The 26,703-nt window shown below is 31.5% G+C and overlaps 1 protein-coding gene across 2 annotated transcripts; it reads right to left on the minus strand.

Moving 5' to 3' along the window:
• Positions 1–2,482: 2,482 nt before the first annotated feature.
• LOC145295989 (non-structural maintenance of chromosomes element 1 homolog) lies at positions 2,483–24,481 on the minus strand. Of its 2 annotated transcripts, XM_080141951.1 has the most exons (4): positions 24,413–24,481; positions 6,826–7,260; positions 3,756–4,162; positions 2,483–2,728 (listed from the first exon to the last, which is right to left on the minus strand). In XM_080141951.1, the coding sequence occupies exons 2-3, from the start codon at positions 7,204–7,206 to the stop codon at positions 3,764–3,766; spliced, it is 780 nt and encodes a 259-aa protein (XP_079998077.1). In that variant the 5' UTR covers positions 7,207–7,260; positions 24,413–24,481; the 3' UTR covers positions 2,483–2,728; positions 3,756–3,763. The 2 variants fall into 2 exon arrangements, with proteins under 2 accessions (XP_079998077.1, XP_079998076.1); XM_080141950.1 differs by having other exon boundaries at positions 2,483–4,162.
• Positions 24,482–26,703: the final 2,222 nt, after the last annotated feature.

Consider the following 26,703-nt stretch of genomic DNA (forward strand, 5'->3'; position numbering starts at 1 on the left):
GGGTGGTCAGAAGGAGTTGAGTGGGGTTAAACAGAAGGTGTTAATCTACAATAATACCAAAGAAATATTGCAATATATTCATTTTTAAATGGTCTTATGTTTAGATTTAAGTTTTTTGTACATAAAGCACATTACAATTCAACTTTGAGTTCTCCAACTTTTTTTCTGTTTATGGATACATGGCATTTTTAAGGAATTGCTGCATATTTATGCACATTTACTGCAGATTATTTGGAAACCATAAACTTTGGGAGATTTTCAGTTGCATATTCTGATTCCTTGTACAAAAATACACTTATATGGTAAATTTCATTTCTTAGTCTTGTGTTTTAACAAAGATATGACATTTTTACTGAAAAAGTAGTGTAAAAAATGTGACGAAACGCATATGGTCTTAAAGAGGGAAAAATATCCAAATGTGTGAGACACAAAAATAGCCATAACTTCCTTAATTTTAATCAGATTTTAAAAATTTAAAAAGATTCTTTCTTAGCTCATCAAGCTCTTTCTATGCATACCAATATTGAAATATTTCAAGCTATTTCAATTTTTTCATGTGTATTGCTAGTTTTAGAAACAAATCTTTCTTAAATTTTTATTTTCACAAAGGGACATAAACAGAATTAATTTTACCAATCCTGAGACAGGTATCCTTGTTATCAATAAACAAAAAAGAAAAGAAATGCAAATTGGCAACAGTTTTGAGATTCTTTCCAGATATTAATCAGATTTCTGGAACCGTAAGAATTTTTTTTCCCCTCCTTCAGCTAAATATAGACCTTTCTCAACTTACCTATGCATATACTTACAAACACTCAGATAGTCAGATTGTTTGGCCACTGCTCCAACTCCATTATAAATAGCTTGTTCAGAAAATATAGGCTGATTTTTCAATTCACTTTTAGAAGGTTGACTTAGTTTGTTTTTTTTTTTAGTCGAATTTTCTGTTCTTATTGGAATTTAAATTCCAACAGAGTTTTTTTTTAATTTCTCCACTACTTTCATTTAAAATTGTAAACATTTTTTTTAGTCATTACTGTATTTAAATTTTTCAACTGGAAAATATATTTTGTCAATTCACTTCTCCACACACACAAAAAAGTTTATTTAACTTATTGCTGTTTCAAATCATTAAAAAAAAAAAAATTATAATAATAAAAATACTTTGAATTTTTTCTTCTTGAGAAATCCTTGAGACAGACGGAACCATTTTATTAAAAATCCTATTTGTCACTTAGTTTGTGACGATTATGTAAGTGAGATAACTAGCATCAACTAAGCAAAAATAATATTTTTTTTATTTTGCAAGAGATAATTTGAAATGCTAAAATAATCAAATAACGAAACAATTTTAAGCAAAAAAGACCTAGTCTTCACAAGAGCATAGTCCCGAAAATTGCTGAGGCAGGTTACAAAAAAGAAATACTTAAAAGCTTAGATATTTCACATGACGAACAAATATCAGAATTCCCTATTAATTCCAGAGCAGCTGCAACGTGCAATTCATCGTCAGTTAATTTTGGTAAAATTGGACTAAATGTCCAATTTAATTCTATAATTTCTAATGGAGTGAACATATGGTCCACTATACGTTTTTTTTTATCTGAGGAGATCCTAAATTTGACATGTTATTAAGCTTTAATAATTCAAACAAATGTTTTATTCCGTAGGTAACACAGATGAAATATGAAATTGCAGTAGCCAATGAAAAAGTTGTGTATCTTTCGAATGAAGTTGTTTTCTAATTGATCAATGATAAATGTTTACCTACTTAAAACTAAAAAAACAAAAACGCACTTTTTAAAAAAATTTTAACTTTTTTCTGAATTTAATACTTTGTAAAAAGAATTTGATATTGTGAAAAAACTAATTACAAGAATATACATAAAACAACCTGAATATAACAACAAAAAAAAAAAAAATAGAATTAAATAATACAATTTAAAAGAAAAAATTTTCAATGTTTTCTTTTTACAATATCAACACAAATTCAATCTAATTTAATAATGAATCATTAATAAATCAACACCTTCAGCATTTATTATTATAAAAAATGTAGACATTCTACCCCCCAATTTTTTTTTTTTTTTTTTTATGAACTGCTTCAGCATTTTTTTATTTTTAGTTCCAAAACTATGCTCTTGTTTTAACATCTCAAAAAATATTTTTGTTTAGTTGATGCTAGTTACCTCCCTTACATAATCGTCACAAACTCCGTTAGCGCTCCCTATTAACTGATGGAATCGGTTAATTTTCTTTGTCAGTTTTAATAAAACCTTGTGTGTTAAAAGGTCTAAGATGTCCTTCAGTTTCTCACTGTTAATGTAATAATTAACAAGTTTTGGGAGCGCTCTACAGAAGTTCTTTTCAAAAATCCAACATCAGCAGCGTTATAGTAAAGATAATGTTGTCTTCAACATAAGTTGAAATTCTTGTCACCAGTGTTGTGGCTTAAAAACAAAAAACAAACACGAACAGAAGGGAAAGTTATTAACAAGAAATTGTATTAACAGAAAAGTATGGAAGCAATGCGTTGATAGAGACTGCTTTCTCTCTTGTGATTAGTTATAATGACTATTCAAAGTCAAGAATAGTTCATACAGTGATGGAAAAGGATAGATCACCATAACAAGGTTGATATTTTTGCAGGGTTTTATGCAAAAAAAAAAAAAATGTACATACATAATTGATGTGAACTCTTTAATAATTTTCAATAAGTTCTCGCAATCTGTAAATAATATAGAAAAAAAAGAAATACATTTACTTTTCTTGAATGAGAAAAAAAACTATGAAAATGTACTTTGCAAATTTTCAGATAAGAATTGATAACTTGTATTAATCAAGAACATGTGGCGTAATAGATAAGTGCTAAGTGACAATCTTTTTGAGATTAATAATTTAATTCTTAGTATGGGCGATACTAAGAATACACCTAAGAATAACTTAAGACCTCTATCAAGACATGGTTGATGGAATGAGAACATGCTACCCCCGTAGATTAAATAAAGGGTTGACAAAACATGCCAGAAGCTCAGAAGTCACATTGGCTGAAACATTATGAGAATTATATCCAACTTACTGAAAATGCTTCCTAAACAGCCACTAACATCAATAAAAAAGGATAAGGGTTCACCAGTCATAGGGCAGGATGAAGGTGATTCTATAATGTTGTGGTTCCCAACCAGGAAGGGTGGGGGAATTTTCTTTCTAAGAGAGAGTAATGGGGAGATTTCAGAACTCAAGAGAGGAAATTAACACATCAGATTAGAAGACACAAACTAGTTCCAGGATCACAAAAAATGCTGTGTGCATGAGCCATTACTATTGAGAAGTTATGTTGGAATTTCTCTTCATTAGCTGGGTTTGTATTAAACATTATGCTAGTATTAGTTATTATTGTTAATATGAATGTACATTTTGAGTCAGACGTTTTTTGAAAGGGAGGTGGATATCATTCTGACACACGATGAAAGAGTTCATTGTCTAAAAATGGTAAACACCACTGCTGTAATGGTAATGCGAGCCTAGAAGATGAAGATAGAGTAAAATAACACATTCTTGACAATCAATTATTAACAAAACCCACATCAAAATGTTAGAGAAATATCTAAGGAACTTTATGTTAGTATTTCAATGGTATCTGGTCATCCAAAGCAAATTAGTAAGGTCAAAAATAAATAATCCCAAATGAATTTGATGAATAAATGAATGAATGCTTCTGGAATCTGTTATCTTCCAAACAGACTAATAAATACCTATTTCTTTAAACAGACGTATCATCTAAGGTGGTGTTAAAATTGGATTCTCTGCGAGAGGATTCTCTGCTTGGAATGAAATGGTGCCATTCCTGTGAACAATTTGGGCACATATAACCATCACGGTTTTTAAAGTATCTGTTAGCACAGTAGAGATGTAATTTAATATCACAATGTGTACACGTCTGGCCCCGTAGACAGAGTCGACTACAAATGTTACAATGTCGAGCAACATCAGGGTACATGGTACGAATCAGAGGATCGAGTTCGAGGATGCTGCGTGTCGAAAGGGAAAGTTCCCCTCGAGAAGATTTTTTCAACCACTTGTCTTTCACCATCTGCTCATAAAAACGTTGCGCATCATCACGTGTCATCGACTTTTCCAGATTCGCTGTCAGATTTAAAGCCTGAAAAAGAAATAAAAAGAAAAATATAAAAATTCCTGTACAAAATTAAATCATAAATTTTATTGGTTAGATTAATTTGGGCAGATATAACTGTCATAGTTTTTTGACAGATATTTAATATTAGGTCAGATAATACTTTGTGATTTAAATTGGCAGGGGAAATGTTAGAACATAAACAGGAAATAAAGGTCAAACGGTATGGGGAGGGGAGTCGGGTAGTTGGCTTTTGCAAGCTCATCGTCTCATGAGAGAATAGAAAAGAGGAAATATGTTAGATGAGATTGGACAGGACTTGGATTTGGAAAATAGATGAGAAATCAATGACAACCAAATTAAGGAGCAAGCCCCCCACCCCCCGAAATTTGCGACCCAGATCTTTCTTCTTGCCACCACTAACAAAGATGGAGGAAATGCCAAGAGCCTGATAAAATAGGCCTTCTCTAAATTTGAGATCTAGTTTTTTTTTTTTTTGTGTGTTACGTTTGTTATGTTGAACTGGATTCCAATATGGGAATACAGTTCGCCCACTGTAGAGAGAGCCAGCCATGGGGGACGAGAAACCCCCAGATATACTGAAGAATAAATAAAAACTTAAGATATTCAAGTCGCATTAAATTTGTTATTACCTACTTTAACTTTGCTGTTATTTTTATTGTGATGGATGGACAAATAGTAGAAATGTTTTTTTAGAGTTGAATTCTTTAATGTTTGTAGATAAAAAATGTTGAATTCACCACCCGCCTTTTTAATTATCTGTTCAACACACAGGAGATTTTATATTTGCTTAATTATCCCTTTAATTCGATCAAGTAAATTTGAGATTAGTTTGTTTTAGGTTTTTGATAAAATTATCAATATTTTAGAAGTTAATAGGTTTAAAATTGACCGTTTTTATTATCCTAATATTATTATTATAGGCATTACACATCAGAATTGAAAAAATAAAATAAAAATTTAAGTTTGCTTTATTTGTAACTAGCGAGGAGTACTCGGCGTAGCTCGGGTGTTTGGAGGTGTGTGTGGAAACTCCCGGGGGGGGGGGTTAAAAAAAAAAAAAAGTCAGTCTGAGGATCGAACCCGAACCCGAACCCGAACCCGAACCCTTGAGGCAAAGTTATAAATTAAAGTGCGAAAAAAAAAAAAAAGGTGCAACATTAACCATTGCCCCACTGCGAGATGCTACCAGAAACACGTTTGAATTTATTTAATTACTTGGATTTGGCAGGTGCCTGTTTTAATGAGTTAATGAGGTCAAGTTTGACTGCGGAATAGTATTTTCCCAAGATGTTATAGGAAAAAGACTAACCCACATGCGGCGAGCAACAAATGTTGAATATTTATCTTCCCGAAATCGAGCAAATTAAATAGACAGGCGAGCTTCGTTGTTAACTCTGAGATATTACGATTTATATGTGATATAAAAAGTTTTAAAAAGTTGTGAAGCGACCGACCGCTTCTCTGAAAAAAGCCTTTTGTAGACATACAGAAAAAGCGAACACACATACATACATTTTCACTTTTATATATATAGATTATGACAAAAACTGTTTTGTTTACATTTCTTGCATTAGTTTTTTATAAAATGAAATTTTACTTTCAAATGAAATCTTTTACATTCATTTGAAAAAAAAATTATCTTTTTCTCAGAATCCGTTTTAATTTGCAATTTGGAACACAATATGGAAATAAACTAGTGGCAAAGCATCTAAAATTATATTTTTCTGTCTGTTCTACTTCTTGAAAACTACTGGATTGGAGGTGCAGCAAACTAAGTATTATGGTATCCAGTTGATGCAGAGTTAAGAGATTGATAGGGATTAGTATTTAATGCAAAAAAGTGAGTGCAAGTTTTATCATATCCAACCATCAATTTGGCATAAAGCATTCATTCTAACCAATGGTCGATAACTTTTACCAGTTTTTAATGTGCAATGTCTAGTTCTCTTATATTTTGAAAAAAGCAACTAAAACACCACAAGTTCTATCAATTTTTTTTTTTTAAATTAACAACCTACATTTAGAAATAAGTGAAGTAAAAATTGCACAGAGAAGTAAAAATTCAGGATTCATAAAAAATGTGAAATTATTGACAAATGAAGAATTTTGGGTTAGTTTAGTTTCAGTGATAAAATACAAATAGTTGTGATTGTTCAAAAATGTTTACGTCTCATCTATCCTGTGAATATATAAATTAACCCAGGAAGAGGTTACAATCAAAAATTGATATAATATAAATAATCTGATATGGACCTTCTAAATTATCAGAAGTCAGAGTTGAGGGTGTGGGCTAACAACTCCACAGAAAAAGTTGGATTAGTTGTTTTATGACATATCAACCCTTTTCAGGTTATTTAATGCCAAATCCAATAAGTTTGGCAAAAAGGTTTTATGCTTCAAGTATTTTATATCTTCAAATATTTAGGGATTTTATACAAAAAAAAATAAAATGTACATACATAATTGATGTAAAGTTAAATTGCTTTTATTTTTTACTTTGTCGAACATGATTGAGTTTTAGAAAAGGAAATGAAAAACAGCAACATCAATGTTTGGTGCATTTAACTCAGGAAGCTGATATCTTCAGACAGCCTGATCTGCTAGCACCAGGAGAGAGAGAGAAAAAAAGAGACGCACACAGTGATAACGATTTAAAAGAAACTTACATCTACAGATCCGATGGTGGCATCATCAGTCATCATGATTGAACCTAGAAAGAGTTTAAAGAGTTCCAATTCGTTGACTGTGTAATCAGACGAAAGACGTGTGATTGGGCTGTCACAGGTGTTCACTAAACAATAATAACAGGTGGAATCGTCTTCATCGAACCCTTTGCGAATGGTCAAGTTGAATGGCCGGATATTGCGATTGATCTTCATAACAAAATTGGCTAACTGTTGCATGCGACCAGTCTCGTCATTACTCAGTGGTTGGGAGTACCGCTCACAGCATGTCTTGAATAAATTGCGCACGCCTTTAGAATCCACAAGGCCATGCAGCATAAAATACTGCAGAAACATCTGATGATGCGATTTCATTTCTGCCATTTTGATCCGCAAATATTACAAAAGGAAAATGGAGATTTGTTGAAATCAATTTCTCTGTAAACAAAGGAAATAAAAATTATCTGGAGTAAAAAAAAAAAAAAAAATTGCATAAAACAAAATTAAATTTATTTGATTAGATTTATAATAGATCCTGGAAATAAAATCAAAACGGTTCTTGTTCAAAATTCCCCAACAAAAAAAGAAGTTATCTGTATGACATACGTACCCATGATGAAAGGAAAACATCATATTTCAAAAATTACTTAAATTTATCAGGTAGTTTCATTTTGAAATAAGAAAATCAAATTTTATGAGTAATGAAAGAGCGGCTGTTTTGTCTGTCATTTAAAAAGAAAAATCTAAAACAAACAAAAAAGAACAAAAAGAGATAACTCAACAACAATTCAAACTTACAAGACTTGTAATGCCTATGGATTCCCATTAATTGCTTATAAATGATTTTCAATATATAAATAAACCTACTTGATCAATTTACATAACTTTCGAAATATATTTTCGTTTTTTCATAAGTACATACATTATACAGTTTTGTTCTTTATAATAGACATATTTGATTGAATAAATGCAAATCTTTTTTATATTTATTTATCACACCTATATTACCATTATTTAAAACAGGTCACTTATTTAAATCAATAATACAACACAGCAATTTGAAATACTATATGTCAGGGTGAGCCAAAATAAGGGTCCTATCTTTAAATTTGAATAACTTTAAAAATAGGACCCTTATTTTGGCCCACCCTGTATATATGAGACAAAAAAGCTAAACACAGTTCTTTACATCCTAATTTGCATAACCTTAAACAATTCTTGTAAATTAATAATTTGCGTTATTTACGTATAATTTTATTGTCCTATTTTCCTATATATATATACACTAGCATTTCAGCCCGGCGTTGGATGTCTGCCTTCCTACTACCACTTTTTTTTTTTCTCAACATACGTTGAGAAAAAAAAAAAGTGGTAGTAGGAAGGCAGGCTTGAACCCGTACTGCAAAGGAGAAAAAGAATCGGGGAAAAAAACCTGACGTCTTTGCGGTTATGCTGACTGCCAAACCTGAAGTGACTTATATTTACATTAAGGCTAGACAATGGAAAGGAGAGGATATCTTTCAAAAATATTGGCGAAAAACGCGATCCTTCCCCCTGTAGAAAAGTGCCTGGTTTAAGGTGAAGGATGTAAATGTTTTTAGCCAATTTTTCGATATTTGTTGTATGAAAGGTTGAACTTCAAAACAATACTGATCTTGGTAAAATCAGTCGCCTCTGTCGAAAGTTTTAGGCAGACATGCAAACATACATACATACACACATTTATACATTGGTAACTAAAAATTTTCGACCCAAATCGATGAAAAAGCTTGCCCTATCTCTGAATACCCTTTATGTAAAATTTCAAATGTTTAGACCAGAAATTGTCTGAGTAATTAGGTAGAGACCACAGAGGTTACATTTTTTAAAACTTTGACCCCTATTATAACGCCTTAAAATTTATTGTTTTGGGCTCAAATCAAGTTATTAAGTTAGATCCATGTCCAAGGAACCTATATCTAAAATTTCAAGTGTTTAGACCCAAAATTGGCAGAGGAGTTTGGTAGAGTTCTCAAAAGTCAAATCGTTGAACTTTGACCCCTTAACAGCCAAATTTCTGGCTGAAAACGGATAAAAGATTTTCTCAAATCTCAGTACTCTGTATATCAAATTTCGAGTCTGTAGACTTAAAATTGACAGAGTTATTGCGTAGGGAAATGTACACAGACAGGTTCACTTTTATAGATATATAGATATATTCAGGCTTGAGATATTCAAAAGCAGGAACTAATGAACTCAACGAGATTGTCAGATAGTGCTCAATAATAAGAGCAAAATATTTTTTAATATTTATTTGAAGGTAAACAGTTACATTTGGTAGCTACAAACAGTCATTTGTTTCAGTCAATGAGACTTTGTCAGGCGATCTGAAACAATTCAACGCTATAGAAAAAAGAGCTTAACATTCTTATATATATATATATATATATATATATCTTCACTGACTAGGTTTCATTTTCATACATCACACTGTGTACACATGTCTGATAGACTCTTCTCTTGGAAACACTCTGCTGTTTAGTGATGGCAGAAGTTCCCTTGGGTGCCAGGTCAAAACTTCATGAACATAAAAAAAAACTTATGTTGAAAAAATTTAAATTCTAATAGACAACAACAACCGAAGTGCTTTCCTATTAAAAAATGTAAATTCACACACACACACACACACACACACACACACACACACACACACACACACACACTGTATTCAGGATAAACTTGATAATTTTCTGATAGCTATTCATTTCCAAACCATTTGAAGTATTTAATAACAATAAAGGGCAATGAGTAACCATTTTTGTGTTCTATTGGTGGAATCGAGAGGTGGAGACTATGGACAAATTGAAAGCACTGGAATATTAAAAGAGACAGATCTGCATCAAGCTTTGTGTTAGATAATATTCAGAAATCTTAGCCACAACTCAGTTTTTCGTGAATAAAGTGAGAAGTGAGCTGAAAAATTGCAATGGAGACAAATAAAGCAGGAGCTAATATGAAGGACTATAGCAGGCATTTCGACCATGGTACAAATTGTTTTATATTTTTGGAAGAGTATTCATTTTGCTCATACCTAGTTATCCCTCACTCCAAAGTTTAAAATATGTTGTTTTTTTTTTGTTTCTTTTTACTACCATTTTTAAGCTATTGACATATCATTTAAAAACATGGAATTCAATTAGTATTGGGTGCAAGACTCCAATAGTACCACAATTTTTAACCTATTTTTAAATTTATTAAAGCTTGTTCATACTGTGTGTATGTATGCAAAAAGTTTTTGTGTGCAATAACTTACATGATTAGCATGTGCGTGTGCTTTGTAGAGTTCAGTAGCTTGACAAGAAATAAAAAAAATTGTGACTCATAATTGCTTTAATTGTTTGACAATAATAATGCAGATTCTTGCCGTTTCTAAACAAATGAGACTATATCAGCACATCACTTAATGTTTCAGGGCTTATGGCTCTAATATATCAGGTGGATAAAAAGAGCCATGGAGGAAGCAGGAGGCTGAGTTGGAAGAAGGCATACTACAGAGACGAACATGTGCAACAGATTGTTTAAATCAATTAGAAAAACCACAGGCAGAAAAGATCACAACTTTACTGAAACTAACTTTCAAACTAGAAGCTATCTCAGCTGTATATTACCTTTCTGTGATGGAAGGCAAGATTTTTGACGTCCGACTGATTACAGAGTTAAGTAGTGCTGCAACTGATATGCCCATTGTTAAGTGGACTGAAAATGTGGAATTTGTGCATAAGCTTTGCACCATGAATGATGTTGAGCACGCCCTGCCATTGAGATTGCAATGTAGAGCTCTTTGGCCATATACAGGTAACTTAGTACGGAGTAGAAAGCAGATGCAGAAAAGATTAAGCAGGCCCTCATAACCACGCATGCTACTGGTGCATTTAATGCACATGACTAATTCCTGCTAACTTCCACTTCCAAACATACGGCTTTACTCACCAGTATCTGTGAGCACCTGGAATCAATCAACGCTATGCACTTTTGTCCATCTATATGTACTTTCATGGAGGGGAGTTCTTAGTCTTCAGTTGCTCGGCGAGAAGACTAATGCTGATGTCTCCTACCTTCTATGTTTCCATGGCAGTGCAATGCATATGTCCATGTCATTTTATATTAATATATAAGTATTGTTATTTTGTTATCATTATTAATTATATTAATAATTATTTTTATTATATTTTATTATGTTATTATTTGGATAATTAATATTATCATTATAATAATTAATTATATTAATAATTATTTATTATTATATTTTATTTTTAATACATGTTATTATTTGGATAATTAATATTATCTTTTGTGTAAGAAATCTTAATTGCTTCATATCAAATGGGGAAAATATATCATCCCGTTACACTATCCAATTGTGGTTCCAGAAAAAAAAAAAAAAAAAAAAAAAACAGGCTTTTTATGCATGTGAAATCTCACGACTTCACGGACATTCCTGTTGGTGAAACTGATAAAAAAGACGCCATCTTAACTTGTTACACTTTTCTCTCCAGTTCACCGCCGGAGGTAGGTAAGTCATTTTACTACAAGTAGGATCACTGTGGATTACATTGGATTGTCATCCGAAAGTTATCCAATTTCCAAATTAAATGGAATTTGGCAACTGGATTAGCCCGGGATCGATCCGGAATTACAATCTTATCCAATAAGAAGCAACCAATGCTACTATAGCCCTTTATAGCTTTTTCCTTTTTTTACATAGGAGTCACCACTTATCAAGAGCCAGAGGCCACTCGAGGATAAGGGTTAATGAGTGTACAGAAGTCAATAGGACAATATCATAGTAATCGTTAATAGTGGAAATTTGATAAATTGGATTACTTAAGGGGACAGCTCATTAAGAATTTGTTTATGTTTGACTTGAAGATGACCAAACTGTAGTCAGCTGAGAAGCAGGCAAACGAAAGAGAGTTCCACAGGCGTGCAGTTCTAAAAAAAAAAAAACTTTGTTCATGGAATCTACGTTTAGGTTTAGTAGCATTACAAGCGTATTCTGTATTTTCGTGGGCATCGGCAATATTACATACCTGATGTGCTTCAACAAGTCATATCTTTTTTTATTTGTGGGTCAATTTTTAAAAGAATTACATTGATGGAAAGAGAATAGAATAAGCATTTGAATGATGTTAATTCATTTTTCTTTTATACGTTCAATGTTTTTATGCTCCGTTAAAAATGAAAGAATGGTAAAAAATGATGACAACAAAAAGGGAAACTGTTTTTTCAATGTTTACATTTCATTTGTGTTTGGATACACATGCGTGGGGTCAAATTTGATTGGATATGGCTGAAATTTTACAGCTATATAAACATAGAAATTCATCTCTACTAGACTTTGATTTATATTTTTATGACCACAGGAAGCAAAGTTACGACCGAGCAAAGTTGACAAAGAATATTTTAAAATTGATAAGATAAATTGGCATATATCATCCATTTTCATATAGATAATAGTTTCCGAATTATTTTTATGTATAATATGTAAATATTTGATAATTATTAATTGTGCGGAAATTTCTTTTAAATGTTATCTTTTATACAAATTCAAATCCACTTAACAGGGAAAACGGTTCGTTATGTGCTAATGTGCTGACCAGCGCTCAGTGGCCAAAGTCAGCGTATTAACAAGTCTCATTTGTATTCTCTTAAAAATTAAAGAAATTGTTTTTTCTGCTTTCAAAATGAAAACAGAAAAATCAGTTTCATTTTTTATTCTGAGTTTGTCAATTTAAAAAAAATATTTTAAAGATTTTCAAATTTGATTTCCAAACGATATTATTTTGTTGTTTTTAACGCTTTTAGTACACATGTACTAAAAGCGTTAAAAAGCAGCAAAATGTACTAAGTACATGCATTTCTGTTATTTATATCGGTATTTATAACTTATTGCTTGTACTTAAGGTAGAATTGCGCTTTTTAGTGGTCAAAACAAAAAAAACATAAATAAAAGGTACTTGTGCACTTATGCTACCATGCTAAAATAATATTATTTAGAAACCCATTCTTAACATGGGGAAGGAAAGGTGTTTTGTAAACTATTCTGTACTTTCACCTAACAATTAAATAAGATATTGTGAAACTTGAATTTATTTTAAACTCATTGTCAAGACCATTTTTTCAAATCTATAAAACAAACCCATTTTTTTTTTAACTGAGGATATCTAAATAATAATAATAATTAGGCAGTTCAATAAAGAATTTCATTGTGATGCATTTTGTAAATTTTTACTTTGTTTCCACCTTAACATTTTTCTTTAAAATGACTACCTTTTAAGGTTTTCGGGTATGATGAAAATGAATATCGCATTTAAATTTTCCGCAGATAAGTAGCTTTTTGGATATCAAGCAATGTCATTATGTTATTGCTGGTGACCATCTTGGTATACGTGTTTGCGCATAGTTTCTCAGGGTTGCATTTGCGCACTCGCATGTACCTAGATGGCTACCAGCGATAACATAAGAAATGACATTGCTTAATATCTGGAAAACTACTTATTTGCAGAAAATTTAAATGCTATATTCGTTTTCAGTATATCCTAAAACCTATAAACGTAAGCATTTTAAATGTTAAGGTGGAAACAAGGTAAAAACTTAGTTTTATTTTTTTGTTTACATAGTCGAATTTTCAGTAAAACACCATAATAGAAATGACAAAAATTACCCTCAACTGGTAAATATATAGTTGTTGCTTATGATTCCCGGTATCCTGTGTAAGAAATTCTGCAGAAATAAACAAGCTCTTTATTGGACGGTTTTTCCGCCCACGGATTTGTTTGAACCAATCAAATTGCATGTTATAAACTAACTGCCGAGAATGTTCTTGGCGGCAAAATTACCAGATCAGAATCCAAAAAGACGCAGAGTTGGACGGACTGGAATTCTCACTGACCGAGGCAGCGAAAAGTACTTTGTTGCTTTGAGACATTTTAATGGCCAAATGTGGGGCAGAACATTATCATTGCAATTACCAATGCCCTTATGTAGGGCGAATTTATATTTGCACGCTTGTGCTACAATTTAATGTCTGTCAAAGACGAATTTAAGGTCTACGGTTTGACCTGCTCGTCTGCCATTGGACTGAATCATAAAGGACACCACGTGGATACCTGACTAGCAGCATCTATCTTGGAAGACACCTCAACACTTCAACCTGTGCATTTCTTCGTCAGCAGAATTTTCTATCCAGCCTGTATCGAAGATGAACTATTATCGCTTCCGGTACATTACCAACCCATAGTGGCAGATAGCTGAAGATACCGCATCTTTTGCAACATGAATCTTTTTTGCTTTAACAAAATTTATGTTGAAGTTTTAAAGATGAGCCTGTTGTAATTTCTGTTTGGTTTTCTTCCATCTGCCAAGGGCAAAAACTTTGTGAGAGAAATTCTCACACCTGGTATTGTGAAAGCTACATTGAGGATTCATGTAGAGTATGATTTATGGTTGCATCTCAGAAAATAGGGGTATATTTTGGGCCAGATATAGAGAGGATTTACAAAATTGAAAATTGGACTGGTCCCAAAATGAATAAGTTCTGGTCGACTATGGGAATTTCCATCTTTTACAGAAATCCAAAATCTATATGAAAAATTTTCTTCGATTTATTTCTGAGATTAATTAATATCTACTCAATTTTTTTTTCTTTGAGGGGAGTAGTAAATACCGACCATGAATTCTCTTTAGGCATTTAATGGCTACATGCCAAATTAAGCTCTCCTTTGGTGAAGAGGCAGGAAAATGCCAACTCTCAATAAAGCTGTACTTAAATACCACTATAATACTTAGTTTTGTTCATGAATAGACACCCATTGTATAATACCATACACCATTTAAAAAAAAAAAAATTGAAATTTGTACATCTTAATTTATAATTCATGGCTGTATAAAAGCCAAGTACGTCCAAGGATGGAGTACTTCTGCCACGTCTGGGCAGGAGCTGCTAAAAACAGCCTATCCTGCCTTAATAGAGTACAAAATAGGCTTCGTGGCCTAGTGGGTGACGCCCTTTTCTCTTCCCTGCAACCTCTCTCCCACAGGAGATGTTGCGAGCCTGTCTTTGTTTTATCATTACTACCATGGCAGGTGCTCGTCTGAACTCCAATCTCTGGCCCACCCCCTCGCCAGTCTTTCACGATAAACACCCGCCTAGCTGAAACCACTGTCAAACATTTTCCCCACTCCTTATCTGTGCCAAAATCAAAACGTAGATTCCATGAACAAAGCTTCTTTCTTAGAAGTGCACACCTGTGGAACTGTTCCGGTTGCCTGTTTCCCACCTGACTACAACCTGGATGTCTTCAAGTCCAATGTAAACAAATTCCTAATGAACCGCCCCCTTAAGTAAGACACTTTATCAAATATCCAACAGTAACGTACTGTACACACAATAACCCTTATCTCCAAGTGGCTTCCGGGCCTTGATAAGTAGTGACTACCTTGTGAAAAAAAAAAAAAAAAAAAATGGCTTATAGTAAAGAGATACATCAGATTTGACTGCATAATCAGAAATAGCACATAATTTTACATAAGAGTGCCAAATTTCATGAGAATAGCTTGAAAAATAAATAAATGGTGGCGAAATTATTGAATTTCTTGAAATGTTGACATCTGTAATTTAGCCCACTTTTTCTAAAGAAAAACGGAAAAGCATAAATTTTGGCAGTTAAAATTCTCGTAACTTTTGAACTACTGATGGTATTTGCATAATTCAAACGGTTTTAAGCATCTTTTTCCACAGCTCTTTATGCAAGTTGATAAAATAACAATTATCTAAAAAGAAAAAAAATCAATTTGTAATGCTAAATTAAACAGTTCAAAGAATTAGAATCTTTTTTTTTTTTTACAATTAAACAGTTCCAAGATGTTAATAAACCATGTAAAACAATTTGGTTGACAATGTTCTTAATATATTCTTCAAATTTCTAATCAAAAATGAAAAAATAATAAAAATGAAATTTTTTCTGATTTTATTTCAGCCTTTGGATCTAATAAAGTTTTTATAATTTTTTTGTGTCAAATAATTTACACTGCTAAATTACACATTTACCGGTCATTTTAAAGAAAATTGTGGAGATAGACCTAATATAAAAATTTGGCCAAAATAGTATAAAATCAGTTTGTGGTCCTATAAATTGTTCTGAGGTGCCTATGTATCAAAAAGAACCATTTTTTTGTTTTTCAATAATTGTGAAAAATTCTACAATTTAAGCAAGCCGCTCATTGGCTGATTGTTTAGACTAATCAAATTGGTCAATGTTTTAACCGCCAGCGATGAGCTTCGCAGGCTTTGATAGCTGTTTCTCTTTACAGGGAGTTTCAGACATGCAGTTGAACAAGGAACATGGAACTCAACTCTCTCTGGATATGAGGCATTTGGACGCCTTTTCGTCTCCTTGAGATATAATTTTAAAGCCTAAATGATTAGGCTAAGTTATTATTATATATGTCTCCCAGAGACTTTTTTAAGATCAGAATTATTTTCCTTCAACTGAACATTAATTATGAACTTCTGTAATGTCGACTCAAGTTGAGAATTGAATCTTTTCATCAGAAGGCATCATACCAACCCCTTCAACGGCTGTAATTAATCCAATTTTCGGACAGTGCTTTACCCAAATACCAGTTCCTGATGAAGATAAAAGAACTATTACCTCCCGAGGTTGTTACCAGCTCTTTTCAGAGGCAAATTAGGTATTTCCTTTTTGCAATGAATGATAAAATAATTGTCAAATTTTAGAGGTATGCTTTGTTATAATTGTTATGTTAATTTTTTACAACTGTCTTGGAGCAAAAACAGGTGAGATAAAATATTGTACAAGTCCTGAAAAAAAAAAAAAAGAAAAAAAAAAAAGAAAAGAAAAAAAAGAAAAGAAAAGAAAAAAAGAAGAAAAAAGGAAAAAAAAAAGAAATCGATTTTGTATCATTTTGATAATTTGTTGAAAAAAAATGAGGGGAAAAATATAAGAAAGCTATGTTTCGTTTAGTTTCATATTTTCATTCTTGGCTCAATGTTTAGCTGTCCTAATTCAGATTTGAGACGAACTGTTTCGTTTGACCAAATCACACCACATGGTAAAAAACCAGTCAAAATTACCTAAGCACCAAACGTCAGTTTTACAATTTGTCATTGTGCTGAGGTAGACAACTCTCTTCTACTAAGAGATTCATTCATTTTTTCACCTTTTTTTTTTTTTTTAATTAATAATTTTCACCCCAAACAAGGCAAATTGCCACTTTGGTGTAGGGTGCTACTATCAGGGGCAACAACTACTGGGGTACTATGTAGGGATTTGGGCAGCAAGATGTCGGTTCACGTTACGCTTACATAATTTAGAACGCTCAAATAGTCTTAATAAACCTTAATACAAAAAATGAAACTTTAATAAAACAAGGATGAAACTTTTAAAGCTGCTGCGACTTTTTTTTTTTTTTTACTGTAACGAAGCTATAATATTAATAACACTAAAATCTAGTTTTTAACATTACAAAAAATGAAAATGCGACGATAGTTGTACAGGAATTGTAATTTTATCAAAAAACAAAACTTTGATTTATTATTTATGTTCAAAACTAGATGTTGGTGTTATTCATATTATAAGCTTTGTTCAGTAAAAAAAAACAAAAAAAAAACTGCCATAGCCTTTTTTTTTTTTTTCATATTTTCATCCTTGTCCATTATAATTTTTTTCAAATAAAACTTTAATTTCTTATCGCATTTTTGCAATGTTAAAGACCGTCTTTAAAAAAACCTTACCATGACATTTACATTTTAATTTTTTTTTTTTTTTTTTTTTTTTTTTTACATAGGCATCACCACATTATCAAGGCCAAGAGGCCACTCAAGGATAAGGGTTAAAGAGTGTACAGTAGAAATTGGACAATATAGTAATCATTAGTAATGAAAATTTGGTAAATTTGATAACTTATATGGAACGGTTCAAGAACTTATTTACGTTAGACTTGAAGACAACCATATTGTAGTCAGCCGGAAAGCAGGAAAACGGAAGACAATTCCACAGGCGTGCAGTTCTAAGAAAGAAGCTTTGTTCATGGAATCTACGTTTAGGTTTAGGCACAGATAAAGAGTGGGGGCAATTATTGATAGTGTTTACAGCTAGACGAGTGTTTCTTGTGAAAGTTTGGCGAGGGGGGACCATAGATTGAAGCTCAGTCGAACACTTTCCATGAAAATAACGATACATCAGAGACAAACTCGCAACATCTCTTCTGTGAGATAGAGGTTGCAAGGAAGAGAAAAGGACATCTCCTACGAGGCTACGAAGTCTATTTTGAACTCTATCAAGGCAGGCCAAGTCCTTTCTAGCAGCTCCTGCCCAGATGTGGCAACAGTATTCCATCCTTGGACGTACCTGGCTCTTATATAGATAGAGAATAGCATCAGCAGTGAGATATCTACCGGATCGATAGAAAGATCCCACCATTTTTCCAGCGGCCTTGGCAACAGATTTGATGTACGTGTTCCATTTAAGATCAGGAGTAATGGTCAAGCCAAGAAGCTTGTCAAAACTTGAGGCCTCCTGAAGACGAGAGCCATTCATTTCAATTGATGCCAGATGTGGATCAGAATGTTGATGACGTAAAAAGAGAAGCTTGGTTTTAGATGCATTAAAAGTAACCAGCCACTCCTTACCCCATTGTACTAAGTGCTCAAGATCAGAGGAGAGAGAATTGGAGAGAACTTGGTCGTTTACTGTCTTAGATGTGCTACCATAAATGGTAGTGTCGTCAGCATAAATGTCTACAAATGATGTAAGGATGTGATTTGGAAGATCATTAATGTAGATCAGGAAAAGAGTTGGGCCCAGGATGGACCCCTGAGGGACACCGGCATTAATACTGTGAGCTTCTGATTTTTGCCCCTCAACTACTACTCTTATGAACCTATCAGAAAGAAATGATTTAATAATTGAGAAGACATTTCCAGCAATACCATAGCTAAAGATCTTATGAAGTAAACCTTTATGCCATACCCTATCAAAGGCCTTAGATATGTCAAGAGCAATTGCCCTAGAAAGGTTGCCTCCGTCGAGAGATTTGCTAATCCTATGAGATAACTGTAAGCACATCTGCTGTAGATCTAGCAGAATGGAAACCATATTGAGTGTCACTAAGAAGGTTATTTTTGTTGAGATGGTTGATTACTTCTGTATTTAACACAGATTCCAGCAACTTACTCATGACGCACAGGAGACTTATTGGTCTGTACTGAGAGGGGGATGAGCGATCACCTGAATTCTTAAATACAGGGCATACTGATGAGATTTTCCAGGGAGATGGGAAACTATTCTCCTTAAGACAACGTTTAAACAGTTTTGTAAGTATGGGTGCTAGTTCAGGTTGAAGTTTTTTTGAGTACTATAATTGGAATACCGTCAATTAAAAAAAAAAAAAAAAGTCGAAAAAAATATGTAGAAAAAAGTTGTCGCAGTTTTTTTTTGGTGGACGTTGTCAAGAGTGCCCCCTCCCCCGTAAATTCCACAATTTTCACATTTTTTTTTTTTAATTAACCTTTTTCCTGTTATTATCATCGATTACAGACTTAAGTTTTAGATTATAAAAATAAAATTTTTCATAACTTTTCACGTAGGGGTTCAGTTTTCAATTATAACGTAATATAGGCACCTCCAAAAGTCACCACAGAATTAATCCCCCCTATATGTAAAACGATGTAACTTTATTATAAATTAATATTATCAATATAACTTTTGTACCATTTAAAAGAAAGGCAAAATAAATTAGTGATAATTTAAAAAAATTTTTTTCATCATACAAAAATAATGAAATTGCGAGATGAAAATCGTGTTTACATAATTGACGCTTTAAAATAATGTTCTCATGTAGTAAGCATTTCGAACGTGAAAACATACCTGTGTTTAATAAATCTAGCAAAAAAATCAACTAATGATTAGATTTTCGTGAAATTTTCTATATTTATCCATTTTAGAATGAAATTAGATATAAAATGCAGTTTCTGTAAAATATACGAGGGGAAATTTTTTTTTTTTAGTGCGTGTCTCCCCCATATTTATATTTTTGAAATTTGAACAAAATATATTTAAATCTATCGAAATTTCTATTTATTATGAAATATAAGAGTTCAAATAAGTAAAACATTTATTTGTTAAAAATTTAAATACATATATTTAACAAAAACTTATCTTGAGTTGCAATTATTAAAAAAATGATATACATTTAATGTTTTTTTTTTTAAAAAATAGCGTTTTTTTTACTTAATATATACTATCAGTTGAATTGGCAAGAAAAAGAAACTTCCTAAACATTAAAACAATTAAAATTTTATTATTTCAAAATGTTCCGTTACAACATAGATTTTTAATTGTGTTTAATTTTTTTTTTTAAATATTAAGTTTTAATATGGACATGACTATTGTCTACTATTTTATTGCCAGATTAAAACCGATTTGAAAATATTATTGAACAAATATTAAACATTTTGTAACCCCCCCCTTCATATTTTGTTTGTCTCTTTTTACCGAACAAAATATGGAAGACGAGGGCCCATTGAATTTTCTCCACGATCTCCAGACATAACGCCAATGGACTTCTTTGTCTGGGGAGTCATCAAAGACTCTGTGTATTCGAGAAGGCCAAGAAGTGTTGAAGATCTTCGACAATTTGTTATTGATGCATTTGCCAACCTTGATCGTGACTTGTGCACCAAAGTTTGTCAGAGTGTGGTGTCACGTTGTCGAGAATGTATTGGAGCTGAAGGCCTCCAATTTGAATATTTGTCATAGAAATTGTTTGCCTTGATTGTTACAGTCTTTTCGGATGTAACATGTGTATTTTCTGAGATTTTTATAAACATAAAGGTGTTATTTCTTTTTATTTCTTTTGTTACAAATAAATATTTTAATACAATATCTTACTGTACTGTTAATATATTATAGGGTGTCTGTATAGTAACTTGTAAGACTGTATAGTAACTTTACGGACCCCTGTATATCACAAATTGAAGATAAAAGATCAATAAATAAAATAATCTAATTAAAAAAAAAAAAAGAAGTTTTGTGCAAATTTACCTGTAAAGTCAAAAGTTTAAAACCTTTTTTTTTAAAACCACATTGATTTTTTTAAAGTGAAATCTCACATTTTTTTAATTTTGTCCTGAAAAGATTGAATACCTACAACAATTTTTTCTGCTTCATTCAGATTAAAAAAAAAAAAAAAAAAAAAAATCACTCCATTAAGAAATAAAATGTATTTAAATCAAAAACTCATGTATTTCTTTAAGAGAATAAAATAAATGGAAAATTGGTTGAGTGTTTTTTTTTTTTAACGGTAGAAACTGATGTGAAATATGATCATTTATCAAGTATGATGGTCAAACTTGTGTTTACAGCAAACACATACCAGAAATAGAAAATGAGATTAATTCTGGCGCTTACAGACCACCATAATTCAACTCTAAGAAAGGGAGACGGTTGTCTCCCCCTTTTCCATTTGTGACAAGCTGAATTCGTGGTATTTTGGAATTTTCGAGGGTGGAGTAATTCTTCATGTTTACCTTTTTTTTTTATTTGAATTGTTAGATGAAAGTACAGAATAGTTACAATACACCCTCCCTTTCCCATGTTAAATAATAGGTTTTTAAATAATAGCGTTAAAAAATAGCTCGGGTCGTAAAGTGCAGGACTGCAGGAGTAGCAGTATCAGAATTTTGGGGGAATTTTCAGCCGAGTCGCCATTTTGAATAGACACCTATCTTTCTATCAGATTATAACAATATGAAAACGTAATTTAAACCCGTAAATTTTATTTCAATAAAACGAGCAAAGACAAAATATTAATATCATAATAGCTTTAATAGAGAAATAAACAATTTTATTTATTTTTCCTTCGATTTCTTCACTTAACATTTCACGGAATGTCGAACAAATAACACAGTTGAATCTTACGATATATATTTTAAATAGCAAAATATCACTCACCTGCTCCATGAGTAAGATATGCTTTCTTTTAATCTTCCTGTATGAGAATTTATTCATATTTATGTATTATAATCCATGTATTTTTTAAATGGAAGGATTTTTCCAACACATATCGCGACAACGCGTGTCTTTCAAGAAAGTTGTAAAGACACCGGATGTTAAGATTACACTTACTTATGTACGGAAGCCTATAAGTGTAAAAAAAAAAAACACTTATTCAGAAACCTTAATAATCTCGATATTGGATTATATTCCTTCAAATTTTCTACTTTTAAAGGTTTTCGGAGGCGCTGAAAACGGAAATAACCATTTATATATACGGCAAACGAAACTAGTAGTTTCCAAGATAAAAAATTTTACAAATGGTCACAAAGTGGGGGGTCACTTTTCTATAATGATGTGACGTCAAATGGGCACCCACTTTATGGCCACATTGCAATGAACAGATTTGGCCGTAATTTTAAAGGAATTTTCGAGGGTGGCTTCATATTGACCCTATATGAATAAAGGGAGATAACATCGTCCTTTTTTTAATGTGGGCGCCTTTACGCTATCGTACATGAAAACTGGGATTTTTCATTTTTGGATTTACACGGATTACGAAATGAAGATATGCAATGTAATTTTTTTTTTTTTTTTAATATCTTAAAGAAATACCTGAATTTTTTATTTATTATACTATAAATCTGCATTATAGGGTTTCGTCTTTTTTTTTTTTTATATCGAAAAAAAGGAAACCAGGAATTAAATATAAAAATATACACTGACCGAAAAATAATGACTGGAAAATTCTAAACAAAAATTAAGCTTCCACGTAAAAAAAAAAACAAAAAAAAACACGTGGTTATCGAAAAAAGAAGGATTTACATTTTGGACTTTACCGGTAAATTTACAGATAAGTGATATTTTTTTGTTGTTTTAAATTTGAGTATTTTATTTATTGATGTTTTATCTTCAATTTGTGATATATAAAACGTGTCGACCAAAATTAATTATTAAAATTCTCATAGACATTTCAAAATGTGGGGGGGGTGAATTTATAAAACAACGTTTGTCTAAAATATTATATTCAGTTCATCGGAAAGAGCATAAAATTTTACATTCACCCTGAAAAAAACGTAACAATTGAACGAATAGGAAAATTTTGATAGATTTTTAAAGTTTAAAAATTGAAAAATATTCATCTCATAAAAATCAATTGATTTCATTACGTAACAAAATGGCTCCCAGAGCGCACGCACGCACTTTCTAAACAATGTTTTTTAAACAATGAAAAATAATATTTCTATTATTTTTTAAACAACTTAAATAGTTTATTTTGGAAGCATATTCTATAAAGAAAATAAATAACCCACTTTAGAAAGAGAAATTACGAGTTTTCTATATTTTAATCGCAGTCTTCTGTTAGGGGTGTCAAAAATTCCCCCAAAATTCTGATACTGCTAGTGCAGGAGTACCTATAAAAGGTAACGCCGGATCGGAAAAAGAGCTCAAAATGAAAATAAAATAAATTCTCCGCTCAAAATAAGAAATGGGAGAAAAAAAAAAAAAGTTAAATTCTCCGCTAATTCTCAAAATGAAAAGAAATGTTAGATTCTCCGCCCAAATACCAATATAACAAATGGGAGAGAAAAAAAATTAAATTCGCTACTGTGTTGGTAATTAAATTCGCTAAAACAAATTATTTTTTACTTGTAAACTGGTTTATTAATTGTAGAAAACAAAAACAAACAGGAGAAAAAAGGAGCTCAAAATGAAAGAAAAATAAATCAAATTATTTTTACAATTGTAGCCATCCGTATTATAAGATTTGTGTGACGTCACTTCCGAGGTAAACAAAGAAGTGCGGAGCGTCAGGATAACCAATTAATAAACAAAAGATATCTTCAAAACTGAATTTAACTTGAAAATCTTATGTAAAAATAAATAAATAAATAAAATAGAAAAATTCGTAAACGAAAGGGTTTCACTAAATATACATTTAAAATAATGGTGCTAATGCACTTACTGATCCGCGCAATTTTTTAAATCGTATTTCCAAGTTTAATTAAAGTTTTGTTTTTTTATTCAATTGCAAGGTTAAAGTACATAATAGGTACAAAACACCCTTCCCTCCCCATGTTAAGAATGGCTTTTAAAATAATAACGTTATTATTTCAGCGCCAAACTTTCACAAGAAACACTCGTTTAGTTGAAAACACTATCAATAATTCCCCCCACTCTCTTTATCTGTGCCTAAACCTAAACATAGATTCCATGAACAAAGCTCCTTTCTTAGAAGTGCACGCCTGTGGAATTGTATTCCGTTTTCCTGTTTTCCGGCTGACTACTACAATCTTCAAGTCTAACGTAAACAAGTTCTTGATGAGCCGTTCCATATAAGTTAATAAATTTACCGAATTGATTACTATATTGTCCAATTTCTACTGTACACTCTTTTAACCCTTATCCTCGAGTGGCCTCTTGGCCTTGATAATGTGGTGATGCCTGTGTAAAAAAAGCACGGAACAATGAGTACCAAAATAATAACGACATGTTTACAAAAAAATTTAAAAACAATATCTGAAGTGTCTTACCCGGAAAGAAAACAACGTTATGGCGGAAGTTTCAAAACTAGTCAAGTTTGAACAAATATTTTCAGCCTTATTTGCGTATTCATGTGAAAAAATAAATAAATAAATAAATAAACAATTGATTTTTATTTATTTATTTTTTTTATAAAGAATTAATGATCAATTTAATTGTTCTCGCTTTTTTACTTAAAGAAACATATGAAAAAAATACGGCAAAAAAAATTAGTCCGAAACTCCCGGACATTTTATGATAATTATAAACAATAAAATGCTATTTCGCGATTCTCGAATCGCCTAAAAAAGGAGTCGTTCTTATTCTCAGTATTTGGAAAAAAACTTATTTCATTTTATTTTATTTATTTATTGTTTACTTGGCTCCCCACGAGGGCAGAGTTAGACACAAGGTCGGTTTTTAATGTGGAGGGAAACCAGCTCCCCAAAAAGTGGCACTCTAGTTAGTAACAAAAATAAAAAAAATCTATCAGTCATAAAGGGTTTCGGGTTTGTATTACTGTACACGTAGATTCGAAAAAGTTGTCAAAAAACAAATATATAACAAATAAATGTTATCAAAGGCAAGATAAGTAACTTTTCTACCAAACTGGATATAATTTTCGTGTTTTTATTCAATTTAACATGTTTATTCAGCTCGAAAAGCATACAGTGTTTACCGATGTATTGGAAAATTCAAGATGGCGGCCGATTCTCTCTTTAACACGGTAAGGTTGGAAAAAGGTGTAATAAATAAAAAACCGGTTAAAATACTGTTTAAAAACTCGCTCAATATATGTTACCGTGACATAGGTTGACATATATTCGGCGGGTTTTTAATAGTATTTTGTATAGTTTTTTATTTATAACACCTTTTCCCAAACTTACGGTGTTAAAGAGGGTGTGAGACGCCATCTTGAATTTTCCAATACATCGGTAAACACTATGTTTTTCGAGCTGAATAAACATGTTACATTGAATAAAAACACAAAAAATATATCCAGTAGTTTGGTAGAAAAGTAACTTATCTTGCGTTTGATAACATTTATTTGTTATATATTTGTTTTTTTGACAACTTTTTCGAATCTATGTGTACAGTAATACAAACCCAGGGTTTATCCTCCATTATTAACCGAGACCAAAAATTTGAAGTTAAAAATGTGAAGTGCAGGCTGCAGCTTGGTGTATCAGAATTTTGGGGGAATTTTTGACACCCCTAACACAAAACTGCGAATAAAATATTAAAAATAATCGTAATTTCTCTTTTTAAAGTGGGTTGTTTATTTTCTGTATGGAATATACCTCCAAAATAAACTATTAGTTTAAAAAATAATAGAAATATTATTTTTTATTAAAAGAAAAAACAAAAACAGTGTTGACAAAGTGCCTGCGCGCGTTCCTCCAGCCATTTTTTACGTAATGAAATCAATTGAAATTTACGAGTTAAATTTTTTTTAAATTTTAAACTTTAAAAATCTATCAAAATTTTTCTATTGGTTCAATTTTTAAGATATTTTCAGTTTCAATGTGAAATTTTATACCCTTTCCAATAAACCTAACATAATATTTTAGATAAATGTTGTTGTTTTTAATTCACCCCCACCTCATTTTGAAATGTCTATTAAAATGAAAATAATTAATTTTCTCACCTCAAATTTATATATCACAAATTGAAAATAAAAGATCAATAAATAAAATAAGCTAATTTAAAACAAAAAAAGAACAGTTATTTGCAAATTTACCTTTAAAGTCCAAAGTTTAAAACCTTTTTTTAAAAGAAACACGTTGAATTTTTTAAATGAAACCTTGTTATATTGTTCAGAAAATTTCGTAGAATTACGGCAATTTTTTCTATTTCATTCAATGTTTTTTGTTTTTTTTTTAGATATTTAAAAGATATCACTCGATAAAGTAGAAATAAAATATATTAAATCAAAAACTCATGTATTTCTTTAAGAGAATAAAAAAAAAAAGTTAAAAATCGGTCGACTGTTTTTCTTTATCGGCAAAAACTGATAAGTGAAATGGGGTTATTTTTCACCTACGGTGGCCCATATTTACTCACTTTTGTTTACAGCACGCAATGTTTACAGCACGCAATAGAAAAAGACATTAATTCTGACGCTTAAAGCCACCGGAGATTTCAACTCAAAGAAAAGTAGACATTTGTCTCCTTTTATTTCAACTGTGAAAAACATCTTATGTTGCGTTTTTTTGAATGTTGCTTAAAAAAGTATTTTATTTTAAACGGACATGGAATATAAAATATAAATATGGATAAATTCTTAACAGTGAAGAATGGA

Source organism: Euprymna scolopes, chromosome 16, assembly GCF_053919585.1.
Source record: "Euprymna scolopes isolate OS-2025 chromosome 16, ASM5391958v1, whole genome shotgun sequence".
Taxonomy (NCBI): domain Eukaryota; kingdom Metazoa; phylum Mollusca; class Cephalopoda; order Sepiida; family Sepiolidae; genus Euprymna; species Euprymna scolopes.